At 43.2% G+C, this 13,213-nt stretch overlaps 1 protein-coding gene across 2 annotated transcripts in view; it reads right to left on the bottom strand.

The window, feature by feature from the left end:
- CACNA1S (calcium voltage-gated channel subunit alpha1 S) overlaps window positions 1-13,213 on the bottom strand; it is a 57,533-nt gene that overhangs the window by 39,439 nt on the left and 4,881 nt on the right. For both annotated transcript variants that reach the window (XM_081915370.1, XM_081915371.1), the window contains exons 2-7: window positions 11,048-11,153; window positions 5,011-5,150; window positions 3,741-3,874; window positions 1,329-1,481; window positions 854-1,059; window positions 271-374 (exon numbers count right to left, since the gene is read on the bottom strand). In XM_081915370.1, the coding sequence (XP_081771496.1) occupies window positions 271-374; window positions 854-1,059; window positions 1,329-1,481; window positions 3,741-3,874; window positions 5,011-5,150; window positions 11,048-11,153 (843 nt within the window). The remainder of the gene's footprint in view (window positions 1-270; window positions 375-853; window positions 1,060-1,328; window positions 1,482-3,740; window positions 3,875-5,010; window positions 5,151-11,047; window positions 11,154-13,213) is intronic.

Raw genomic sequence — 13,213 nt, 5'->3', positions numbered from 1 at the left:
ATGCTGCACCACAATATGTGCTCATATGTCTATGATGTCCCTTTCAGGCCCTAGCATTCTATTGGTGCATCAGGTCTAGCAGTGGGAAATTGAGCTATTGGAATATGGGACAAAGGAAAGGAAGCTTTCATGCTTTTTTTTTTCAGCAACATGAAAAAAATCATCATTTCCTCATAGGACTTAAACTGTTTTAAGTCACATTCAGGACAGACTGCCATGTTGATGCTGCTGAGAGAGTAGATAGCATACCACATGCTATGAGCTGCTTACCCACTGAGCACACCCAGGATCAGATTAAGGATAAAAAAGGACCCAAGTAAGATGAGGCTGACAAAGTAGATCCAGGGCCATTCATTCCCAATGGCATCATTTACCTAAGGCAGAACAGAAATGTGATGATAATGATTTGTAAGGTGGTCCATATACATGACACTCTGGAAATCTTCTAATCTGGGGAAACAACCATGACAAATCTGGGAGTAGACCATGACTCATCCATCATACCTTCTTTTCCACTAAACAAAAACAAAAACAAAAAACCCCGGGAGACCTGGTGGGTAAACTCAAGGTGAGGATGTGGACCCCTTATACTTATGGGGACTCCTCGAACTGAAACCCACACGTTAAGGATCTTCTAGAACTTGATGTCTAGCCTGTGCAGACAGGTGCCCTAACTAGGGGAATGCTCTGCATGTGGGGTGACCGATTCACTGAAACAACAGTGTCATTCTGTAGTGAGTGAGTCCACTACCCAGGAGATGACATGACTACATGCCCATAGTTCCTCATCCTCTACATTTTGCAAAAGAGCCCTACATTATCTTCCTCCCTTCCCGCCCAAAGCTTAGCCTACCCAGTAGAGGACTTCAGTCCAGCTTTCCATGGAGATACACTGGTATACAGTCAGCATAGAAAACCCAAAGTTATCAAAGTGGGTGATGCCATAGTTGGGTCCTGGCCAATAGCCCCTGCACTCTGAACCAGGAATAGTGCAGCGGCGCCCATGGCCTGAATTTGTACATGGAGATGGTTTTTCATTTTCCACGGTTGCAATGATATCTAAGGAAGGAAACAAAGGGACAAATGTGAGGCTCTGTCAGGGTAGCTTGTGCTCACTGTTATCTGTCTATTTTAGCAATGTACCCCTTTCCCTAGTTCCAATGGAAGCAGTTTCAGAGGATGCAGCAGGCTTCTCGTTTGCATCTACTTCCTGTTTATGCAAGAGCACAAAAGGCAGATATTTTGCCTCATAGATGTAGCTCAAGGTGATGCCCCAGACCCCTCCTTGCAGCTTTATAAATTATGAGCAGATCAACTGCATCCCCTACCTGTTCCATTGTAGTAGCAGGTCTTGTGCATTTTGCCCTTGAAGAGCTCCTGCCCCATAATGGCATAGATGACAAGCATGAAGACAACAAGCACAGCAATGTGGATCAGGGGCAACGTAGCCTTGACGATTGAGTTCAGTACCACTTGCAGACCTGTAACAGGAAGGAAGAGAGCCAGCTGTTCACACCATCTTTATTCTATTGACTGCATTGGAGATGGGGTCCTCTAGATGCTGTTAGACTACAGCTCCCATCAGCTAATCTAGCATGGCCAGTGGTGAGGAATGGTGGGAGTTGGAGTCCAACAGCATCCGAAGGGCCATAAGTTTCCCACCGTTTCACTACATCTTTCTGCTTTCCAGTTGCTGCCATATACTGTCATATGATCCCATCTACAATTTAACCTTCTAACCTCATGAGCACTGACCTGCATAAGGGAGATGTGGTGACTTCTACAAGACTGTGCAATAAATAAACAGTGGTGCTATGAACATAGCAACAAACACATCGGGGGCAGGGCTTGTGCTATTTTTCAGTTTTCCCCCAGTCTTACAGCTGGGTGGGTAGTTGAATCTTCCTTCAGCACTGGTCATGGGACAGAAACTTCCACCACACTTGGGGGATTTATTCGTAGGCACTTGTCAGGGACTGGACAGAGGAGGAATGGTGAAGACCGCCTTCCTATCCTGACCCTTCCAGTGAGGAGGAAGAGGAAGACAGGATAGATTTACAACAGGGGGTTGAGGGAGGTCGCAGCTCAGAGGCAGATGAGGGGAAAAGCAAGGAAATCATGGGAGAGCCAGAACCACTGGTGGAGGAAGAGGAGTGGGTGGAGAGCGCACCACCCCCAGCAGCATGATCCCGGTAGGGTGCCATTGCGGCTGCCCCCCACCCACGCTGGGCGCCACCTCCTGCAGGTGGCGTGTCATGCCCCCAGGATGTGCACCACTCCTCTGCGGGCAGCATGCCATGCCCCAGGATGCATGCCAGCTCCGCCCCCTTCTTCTCTACCCCCCCTGGTGTAGGAGCATGAAGCTCCGCCACTGGCCAAAACAACACCCAGCTGACATGTTGTCATTAGAAAGCATTCCAGACCCTCCATCTCCCAGAACCCGGCGAGCCTTAAAAGTAGGAGAGCAAAGAGCTCAAAGACAGAAGGCACGTAGCAGAACCCGTAGAGGAGACAATGAGAATGACGAATGAGGTAGTGGGAGAGACGGTGGGGTGGAGATTCACTAGGGACAATGACATTATCCAAGAGGCTGGGTTCTATAGTCTCTCTCTGTAAAGATTGAAATAAAAAAAGGAAAGTAAGAAACTTTTCCTTTGTCTTTATACTTTCCTGGGCAACCAGCCAGGAGCTGCTGACAGCATCCTGACAGCACTGGGCACAGGTTATGGCATATGGCACAAACAGCTGTATCCTTCAACACCTCACTGCCACTGCCCCATCAGCACCTGCCATCTGAGGCAGAATACTTGCTTTGCTTCATGGTAGGACTGGCCCTACCTGGGAGAAGTTTCTGACTGCTATACCCTTTCTGTAGCAACAAGGCTGCTCTTTTCTTTCAGGAGGAAGCAGAGACTAAAGTCAGACTCATGGTGCTGCTGCTCTTGCGGATGAGGAAGAGAGAACAGAATGCTACAACACCTGCAGCCTCCCATTCACTTTTAGCTGAAATCAAATAAGTTAGTGTCACAGGTAAACTGCATTATTTTGAACCAGGCTATTGGTTCATCAGTGAATTGGTTAAACAGTATTGTCAACACTGGGTGGCAGCAGCTCTTCAGGTTTTTCAGAGAGGAATCTTTCCTAGCCCTTCACAGAGGTACCAGAGATTGAACCTTGGCATTCAAAGCATGTATTCTACAACTGAGCCACAGCTCTCCTTTTGGTGAAGCAAATAACACAGAAGTTCTTGCCATCGTAGTCAATGTTCTCCATGAATTAACAAATTGAGTCTTTAGGGTTTGTCAGTTACCTAGACTCAATTACTGTTTTGGTTGGCCATATCTGCTCTCTCTTCCAAGGCTACCTCACTGCCCCCATGAGTGTTTGGATGTGATTAAATACTTTTCAAACTCTTTGAAGGCCAACCTGCAGATGTCACCTATTCTAGTTACTTGGCATAGCCTGTTACAGTTTCCTGCTCCTCACCCCAAACAATTTAACATAAGAAGATAATCTATTTTTATTTCTTATTTCTCTGATCAATGGAGTCATGGGTAGTCAATGGGGTGCTCTCTGGATGTTGTTAGATTCCAACTCCAGTCAGCCTCAGTGATGGCTGCAGTCCAATGCTATCTGGAAGATATCTGGCTACCCCTGGCTTAAGGGAGTTGTGTCCAGTCATCATTGTTCTAGCCTTCTGCCTGCATCCACTCATCTAACCCAAAGGACATTTCACCCACTTGGTACTCCTGACACCAGGCGTAGAGGCCGCAGCACCCGAAAGGCTCTCAGGGCTTTGACATCAAAGCCACCCTGCCCACTGAGAAGGGCGCTTTCTATTACGCTGACTCTCTCCAGGATCACTGTGAAGACTCTACAAGACAATGGACAAAGAAAATGGTGAACAAGGGACAGGAGTGTGGTGGGAACTATGCAGATGCAGCAAGAGTCAAATAACGAATGAAAGGGAAAGTTTTTAAACACCTCCCCACTATGTTCCCAGGAGGAAAGGAAGCTTGGTTCCTATGGCTTCTGCAGCCACAGTGTGCATGTTGCAGCTGTTGCATGGAGGCTACTTTTAAGTCACTCCACATGGTAGATTGAGTCCAGTGGGAAAGCTCTGGGGTAGAATGACAAAAATAAAATAAAATAAAATAAATAAAATAAAATAATAGCCTGATTTGCACACTGTGGGGCGCTGCACAAAAACAGCTCGCCACATCAGCAACCACATGAAGCAAGGGCAGCATAGGCCAATATGTGTCATGGCTGAACCTCACCGCATTTCTGTGCTATATTAACTGGGTGATGCAGAAAAATACTAACTTCATCACCTCGCTTCTCTGCAGCACACTGATTAGTAACTGCGCAGGCAAAACTCTATATTCTGGGTTAAAAGTCCGGCTCTGCTCTAAGCTGGAGTGCCTGGTTGGTCTCACAGCTGAATCATAAGGTTCAGCAAGTGGTATCCTCATATGCCTCATTCCATACTTTGCTACTTTTATTTGTAAACGTGTGTTTATTTTAATGCATTTTGTACAATGTTTGAAACTCTAAAAAAGAAAAAAAAGCTACAACTTACTGTGCAATCCTCAAAATGCCTACCCAGAAGCAAGCCCCATTATATTGCAATCCTATAAATGCTTACCAGGGAGCTGTGCTTTTTTTCTGGGAGTACGCAGGGGTGCGCATGCCCCTAAACATTTTGTGAATCGTTGTACTTTTGTCCATTTACTGTATTTATTTTCCCTGATTTGAACTATAAAATGGTGATTTTCTTGAGTCAAAATGAGAGCATCCCTAAACATGTTGTTGTTTTTTTAGGGGGGAAAGCACTGCCATGGAGTAAGTCCCACTAAAGTCAATGAGACTTACTTCTGAGAAGACATATATATATATATAGGATTATACTGTTAATGTACTTCTAGCATTTATTTGAATATGTTTAACATAAATTTCTAACGAAATCTAGACATACACAGAGACAGAAATAAAACTGAGCTCCTTTACCCCAAAAATACTATGGTGAAATCCAGCACATTCCAGCCATTTCGGAGGTAGGCGTCTGCATGGAATAAAAATCCATAGGCAATTATCTTTAGCAGTGCCTCAATGGCAAATACTGTGAGAAAGAAGTATTCTAGCTTCTCCTGCAAGACAGAGAACGGGAGAGGGAAGATGGGCAAGATTAGTTATATAGATTACAGTCTCAATCAGATCGCCACACTCTAGTTCTCTTCCCTGCAATACTTTGGACCACAACACCCATCAGCCAACACATTTCAGCCACAACAGCTCTGCGCTATCTCAAAATTCTTTTTTTTTTAATAAAAAATATTTATTAAAGTTTTTCAATATGCTTACATAATTGGTTCACAATAAAATATCTGTCATAACATATTTTCATAACTTCTCTGGACTTCCTCTCATCTCCCGCTCCCGTTTTCATCATAAGAAAAGAAATTTTTCAGCAAATTATCCTCTTATTCACATTATATGCCCTCAAACTTAATTTATAATCTGATAGTTCCCAAATGGTTCACATTTTCTTAATCTCACTTGTCTTCCTAATTCTATCTAATTTAGTGGTGCCCAATTCTTTATGATTTAGCAACCTGCTTAACATTCAGTCAAATTACAATGTTTTTGTAAATAAATCTTAAATTTCTTCCAGTCTTCTTCCATCCTCTCTTCTCCCAGGTCTCGAATTCTGCCTGTCACCTCGGCCAGTTCCATGTAGTCTATCAGTTGCATCTGCCAGTCTTGCGCTATCTCAAAATTCACTGGAGCAGTTGCATCTTAAATCCATAATTTTCCAGGTATTGTTTGGGTCACAGTGGCATTTCCTCTTCCTTTTATACAACCTTCCACACTATCAAGTATACCTTGGTTCCTGTTTCCTTTAAAAGACTGGGATAGGGAAGCTCAGGCCTGAGGGCCACATGCAACCACCAGGTCACTCTATTTGGCCCTCAGAACTCCCCCCAGCCACACCTCTCGCTGGCCTTGCTTTGCACCCCAAGTATTTTTGCCTCCATAGTATTATGTCCTTAAAGTCTCTTAGCACCTCTTGCTTGTCTGGATGGAGGATTGAGAGGGGTGTATAACAGTGTGTAGAAAGCAGCCTACTGTACAAAGGTTAACTTTACATTCATTGTTCTGCCTGCTTTCACCTCTGACCCCTGTGTCATTGGCATGTAGCCCTCAGAAGGGTACGCAGAAGACAATGCAGAAAATGGTTCCCCACCACTGATACAGGAAAACACAAATGGCCGTTGCCTTTCCCCTAGATCAAGATGAAGGAACAATCCCAAATGCAACATCCTGTTTATCAACAAACTTTTAAACATATCTTTCAAGTGCTCTGATTGTCCCATGACATCCCAGAATTACAGAAGTCATCCTGGCTTCTGATTTGATCCTAGAATGTCCCATTTCCACCACCACCCCCTCCAGTGCCACCGCCGAGCTCAGGGAAGAGAATGAACCGGCGCCTGCAGTGGTGTTGCGCTCTCACATGAGCTAGCTGACTCACGCGGCAGCACAACATAAAAAGCATGTGTCCTGGTTTTCATCAGAGGGATGTTGGAGGGTGTGTGTGTTTTATGTACATCAAAGGGTCTTAAAGACTAACTGATCCGTTGTAAAATAAGCTTTGGCCTTTTGGGGACTAAATAAGATTGTGGGCCTTTTATAATTCTACAGTTTTCTTATTCATCAAATGCTAAGTAACGTGTTGCATACAATGTGATGCCAATTACACAGCCATATAATTGATGTGGGGGTAATTACAAATATGCATGTTAACCAATTACTGAGAACTTTTCACCCAAAAGCATGCTGATAGAGTGTAAATCCAATCAGCATGCATACTACTGTGCCTTGATCTTAATTTAAAGCTGGATAAGTCTTGTTATGAAGTAGTTTCTAGCGGGTAGCCATGTTAGTCTGCTGCAGCAAAAACAACAGAAATATTGCAGTACCTGACAGGCTAATGAATCTACAATGCCGTAAGTTTGCCCACTTTGTCAAATGCATTCGTTCATCCCCTTTATACATCTGATGAACCGGATTGTAGTCCACAAAAGCTAATGCCATCATACATTTGTTAATTTTTAGGGTATCGCCAGACTCTTTGAAATGTAAGAGTAGCCAATATTAACTAGAAAGCTCAACTAATTATTCAAGATGCTGGATGGTATTCAACTAAGTTTAACTCAGAGTAGACCATCAAACTTAATGTCCCACTAAGGGCTCGTCCATACTTAACACTTGTCCTGTGCTTTCTAGACATGGGTTTGAGTGCTTTTCTGTTTGCCTCACAGCTTTCCCCCAGGAAAACCTGCCCTTTAGCACTGAATTGGAGCAAATGCAAATCCACAGAAAACCCAATTCACAATTGCTCCCATTTAGCAGTAAAGATCAGATTTCCCCATTTTGCTACAATCTATACAAGATGGATTCATGCTGACAGATTTTTCATGGAAGTGGATACCTTATTTTCAGCCAATCATTCTTTTAGGGTTGCCATCCCATCGGGGGGGAAATAATGGCTGGCCCTTGCAATGCCACGACAGCACTTTTTTCCCTGGCGCTGTTGGGCCCGCCCTCACTTAAATATAGTGCACCCACCTCACAGAACACCAATTACCTGAATTCCTACAAACTACCCCAGATTATCTTGTGGGGGACTTGTGTGAAGGAAAACTTAATAATTTGGAGTCTCAGGCAGGATTTGATCAAATAAACAAAAAATATTTTATTAAACATAGGAAGTTAATGACACAAAATGGGTAAAACATAGGATACTTCAGTTTATAATGTTATTTCACTTCAGTTCTTTCTCTGTTGTTGCACAGCTGTTGCCACTTAATACTTTGGTTATTAAACAAGGTGGTATTTTCTGTAGTTACACACCCCTTTGACAACCCTACTCCTGAGGTACTCCAAGTAACAGACCCAAGAGATCACCACACCCCTCTTAACTGGTTTGGGCGTCCTCTCCTTTTGTAGAAGTATTTTTTCCCTCCTGACTAGAATGAGTCCTAAGTAGACTGCATTCTCACAGCTTCTACTTCTCCTGGCTCAGCCTCCAAGTTAATTCCTGGCCTAATTTCTCTTACAGGACACCACACACTGTCCTTCACACTAAGCTCAGAGACTCCTTTCTCTAGCTTGTGATATATTCCTCAGAGTGGATGTTTCTACACAGAACCAACTCTCTCTCCTCTCACTCCCTATGTCCCAACCTAATAAACTGTCTCTCAAAATCCTCTCCTTTTCAACTCCCCCTCCTGGAACCCCGCCAATCATAAGATGCTGTTTGTTCACCATTTGCTGGCAGGGGAAAAGAAAAAGTAAACACTTAGAGACCCAACCTGCCCAGCAAAACAAACTTTTCTGTCACAGCCCTCTCTCCCTTTTTTGGGGGGGGGGGTTAATTGCCCCAAAGGTAAGGGCAAATCTGCTCCTCATTTCTTCTAAGCCTTGGAGATAATATGACTTGGCTCCATTCCTCAGCATCCCTTTTGCTTTGGCTGTCAAATGGAAGCAATATTAATCTGGTTTTGTGTTTTTATAGGAAAACCAATGGATTCTCTCACCATCTAAAGTGTCCCTGGGCCAGCACTCCATTGAACAACTCTGCATCCCTGCCAGCACTTTATGGCATGGGAGATGGCAAAGGTAAAGACAGAAGGAAACTGGGGCAAAGAAGCTGCAGACCAGCTTTAAAGCCTGGTCCATCCTTCTTGACCTGATTGTTGGCATGGTTACCTTTGCCTGTCACAGCCTAGAATAGTTACTGTGGTTGCACTTTCCTTGTCCCAGCATTCATACCAGAGGCTGCTGTTGCCTTCTTCTCCCTCACAGCTGCAACTGTCCGTCACCCTAAACTCCCCTCAGGGTTGCCAGGGCCCCTTCCCTGTCAGGCTTTGCATGTTTCAGAATGAAGCAGACTGACATTACCTAGAGTCATTCTTTCTTTATATATTTTGCACTCATTCCCAAGACAAGACCCTTTCAAGTGTCTCTTAACATACAAGCAAGGCTGGTTCCAGGGTTTGAATGACAAGGAGGTGGAGAAGGTCCTTATGTTTTTCGATGATCCTCTTGGTTTTAGAAGGCTATGGAGAATAGGTGGGCATAATCTGGGTAAAATTGGGGAGAGGCAAGGGTAGGATTTGTGGAGTCCATTAAAGGCCCCCAAGGCCAGTCCTAGACATTTTGCTTCCTCAGATGACACCTGCTCCCCACTCCACATACAGAAGCCAAATAAACACTGGTGATGGGACAGCACTCCCTACAGCACTTGAGCTATTAGGCTAGTTCAGGACACCCAGGAGATGCCATGGGACAAAAGGCTGAAATTAGTAAGGGTAAGTGGCCCAGGAGGAATAGCTGGGGGCTGCAAATGTGCCACCTGAGGCAGGTTACTCACTCTGCCCAATAGTAGGACCATAACTGAAGGCCCACCTCACTTATCCTCCATACTAATTGGCGGTTCTGCTAACACACAGTTCACAATTTGAAACAGCTTCTTACAATAGAACTACTAAATTCCAACTAGCACATGGTTCCTGTTTAGTAACTCAGTGGGTTCTAACTGGGCTCTCATGTCTGAGTGATGGGGGGGGGGATGTTAGCATGCAACTTGGACAGGTCTCCTTTGCCTTTAACAGCTTGAAGAGCATGGGGAAGTGTGACAAATGCAGCAGGGCTGGTCACTGGGACAGTCTGCTCAGCATTTCCTTGCCTTGTATCTTTCTATGAAACAGCAGCTCTATGTTAGATGTCATTTAGCAATTCCAGTTATTTAGGAAGACATTCCACAGCTGGGAAGCAAATGTTAGCCAGAATACTGAAGCAAATTCCTTTAGAACTTGCCCTGAAGAGGCTGAATTATTTCTCTCTTTTTGATATTTTATGGGGGGGGGGGTGTTACTGTACAGAATCAGTACACAAAATTGTTAAATATTAACAGCAAATTCATATTTTCCTTATGCAACTAGACACAGCATTTAGGAAGGGTGCAAGCAGTCTTTTACACACAAATGTTGCAGACCACATAAAATTATTCCTCTGGAGTACCTATTTCACTAGTAATTACAAAGTATCAAAAGTAAAAACAGCAAATATCCTTTAAAATGTCTCTCCCCCCCCCACAAAGAATAGGTCTTTGAATCTGTCTATCCTTTGTGCAACTAAATTATGCATCAGTGTGTGCAACTAATACACTCTTTCATTCTCTCTCTCTCTCCGTTCCCATGTTCTGCTTGATGATTGTCAACTATCACAATATTCAACATTACAGAAGAATGCAAGCTAAGAGTATAATGGACTGGGCTTGCTATGGATCAACTTTCTCTTTCAGACATGCTCCTGAAAATATGGGGATTTGGCATTCACATAGCGCCTGGTAACAAAGGGATAAAAGTCTTCAGCCATATGCAGTTGTATCCCAGATGATCCATCCCTGAACATAAAGGGAATTTTTCCTTCTTATCAATGAAACCATGGAGGTCACCTCTCCAAAATGCATTTTGAAGAAATGCAAGGAAAAGACAAAGAATATATTTTGGATGTGACATTGTTATGGAAGAAGAGGAATTCCAAAGCACCCCATTCTTGAACAGTAAGGTGAAACTATTTTTATGCTTGTAGACAAAATTTTGAAAATGATTGGGCAGAGAAAACAATTGTATCCCCACACTCTGATCAGAAATGGCCATGTGAAACTTCCAATGGACAGAAAAATGGCAAGAATGTGGTACACTTTCTTTCCCCTAGCTATTGTCCCAAGATGCAGTTGACCAAATATATCTGTGCACAAAACAAGTGATTCAGATCATACAGTAGCTTGAGGTTTGAGATTTTGTACATTAAATTTTAGGGACAGGGGATCATCTATCTAATGGTGCCTGTCTGAGCAATTACTATGAAGGTAGCTTGGAGCGTCAGACACTGAAAATAAGTAATGGCTCGAGCCAGGGAGTGAAGCACTTCAAGAGAACAGTAGCAAACAGAAATAATAATACGAATTTCTTACCAGTCTTGTATTCGCTTTGTTGGTGTCATCTTCAGGCATGGGCACGTAGATCGCCAGTGCAATGCAATTGGCAAAAATGGTCAGCAGGATGATGGTCTCGAAAGGTCTGTGGATGCTTGCTAAAGAAAATCTGGTCACTTAATATTGCAGCATGAACCAGAATAGTTAAAAACCACTTAGAGGGCTTTTGTGTTAATATCAAATGTTAATTAAAGAGGATTGGGAAAGGCCATCGCAGATGAGAAGACTGAGCCAGAAGATGTTAAGAAAGAATGATCCTTATGGTGCTGGTCTTAATAATTATTTTATGTAAAATCTCATCTCTTTCTGGTGCTTAAATATATACCCTTTAAAATTACATATCACATTGTCCCACTAAGTTCCAGGTGTCTTAGAACACCAAGCATGTCAGATATCATAGAATGCAGCCACAGGTGTGCTGGAATCTTAGGTAAGGCAATATTTTGCAAAAATATTTTCCCAGTTCTGCTGAAAACAGCAACATCACAAAAAAAGGGATGGGAGGGAAATTAAATTCAGTTAACATTTAAAGATGAACCTACCTAATATACACGCTCAGAAATAATATGTGAAATAAACCACAACCATCCTTTGAAATTCACACTTCTTTGAAATTAGCCATGCAATTCTACAGCCAAGTAATGTGTACAAAAATCCATGTACTAGGGTAAAATAGGCACAAAAAATGCATATATTAGTGAAAATAACAAAATGTGTATTTGGTATGCAAAATGGCAAAATTTGCATTAAAATGCAGGTGGTTTTTTAAAAGGACCTTTAAAAAAAAATCGCAAATTGATGCAAAAATGTGGAGAACTGAAAAATGAGAAAAATGAGAAACTGAGAGAAACCAAAATGGACAGAATCATCCAGACTGTATCTAGCCATGATTGATTATTTTCTGGGTGCAGTACAGTTTACAAGGTGCCCAGAGTAGTTCTGAGGGCATGTAAGGTTGTTGGAGATGTGTATTAAATGTCACTTGATGCAAGCTCTCCCTCTGTCCGCCTCTGTGTGTGTGTGTGTGTGTGTGTGTGTGTGTGTATCTTCTTCCCTGTTTGTGGTGATTGATCACTTGACCTTCCCAATGAGGAAATGTTTCTTCTCCCTCCCCTATACCCCAGAGGCATAAGAACCCACTCAATCCTCTCACCTTCAAAGTTATACTAGTCCCAGCATGCTGCAGTTTGTATGTGTACAAAGGGTAGGTACAAAAGACAGCTAATGGAACAAACCCAGACTTCAATGCCATGAGTAAGCATGGTAAGGTGAGGCTTGGTGGTTGAAGTAGAACAACAAGGAGTTATTGGGAATCAACCTGCGTGTACAGTGGTACCTCGGGTTAAGTACTTAATTCGTTCCGGAGGTCCGTAATTAACCTAAAACTGTTCTTAACCTGAAGCACCACTTTAGCTAATGGGGCCTCCTGCTGCCGCCGCACCACCGGAGCCCAATTTCTGTTCTTATCCTGAAGAAAAGTTCTTAACCTGAAGCACTATTTCTGGGTTAGCGGAGTGTGTAACCTGAAGCGTATGTATCCTGAAGCGTATGTAACCCGAGGTACCACTGTATTTAAAATGCAAAACTTTTTTAAAATGCAAAACTGTACACACTCAGAGCATTTATCCTTTCCCCTCCTTGCCAGTTCAGGAAAACTGTTGTTTGTTTGTTGCTTTAACATATCAGAAACAAAGAAACAGTCGTAAAGATGGAGTGGTGGTGTGGGAATAGCAGCCCCTCCAAGTGTCCCAATTTTCCAGGGACATCCCTAATTTAGAGAAGCTGTCCTGGTTTCTGATTTGATCTCAGAATGTCCCACTTTTCCTTAGGATGTCCCTATGTTCCCTGGAGAAATGTTGGAGGGTATGGAATTATCTGACCCCCGAGCCATCTGAAGGCGATCCTGTATAGGGAAGTTTTTGTAATGTTTCATGTTTTATTATGGTTCTATATATGTTGGAAGCTGCCCAGAGTGGTTGGAGCAGCCCAATAAGATGTGTGGGGTATAAAAAGCGAAATTATCATTACGGAATGGGATGTCCCTATTTTCATCTGACAAATGTTGGAGGGCGTGGAATAGAAGGTGAATTTTACCTGTGTGCTTCACATCTGAAGCAATACGTAGGATCACCTAAATCCCCTCCC

The sequence above is a fragment of the Podarcis melisellensis genome, assembly GCF_964234715.1.
Source record: "Podarcis melisellensis genome assembly, chromosome: 6".
Classification (NCBI taxonomy): Eukaryota; Metazoa; Chordata; class Lepidosauria; order Squamata; family Lacertidae; genus Podarcis; species Podarcis melisellensis.
This window is presented reverse-complemented; position numbering and strand designations above follow the sequence as displayed.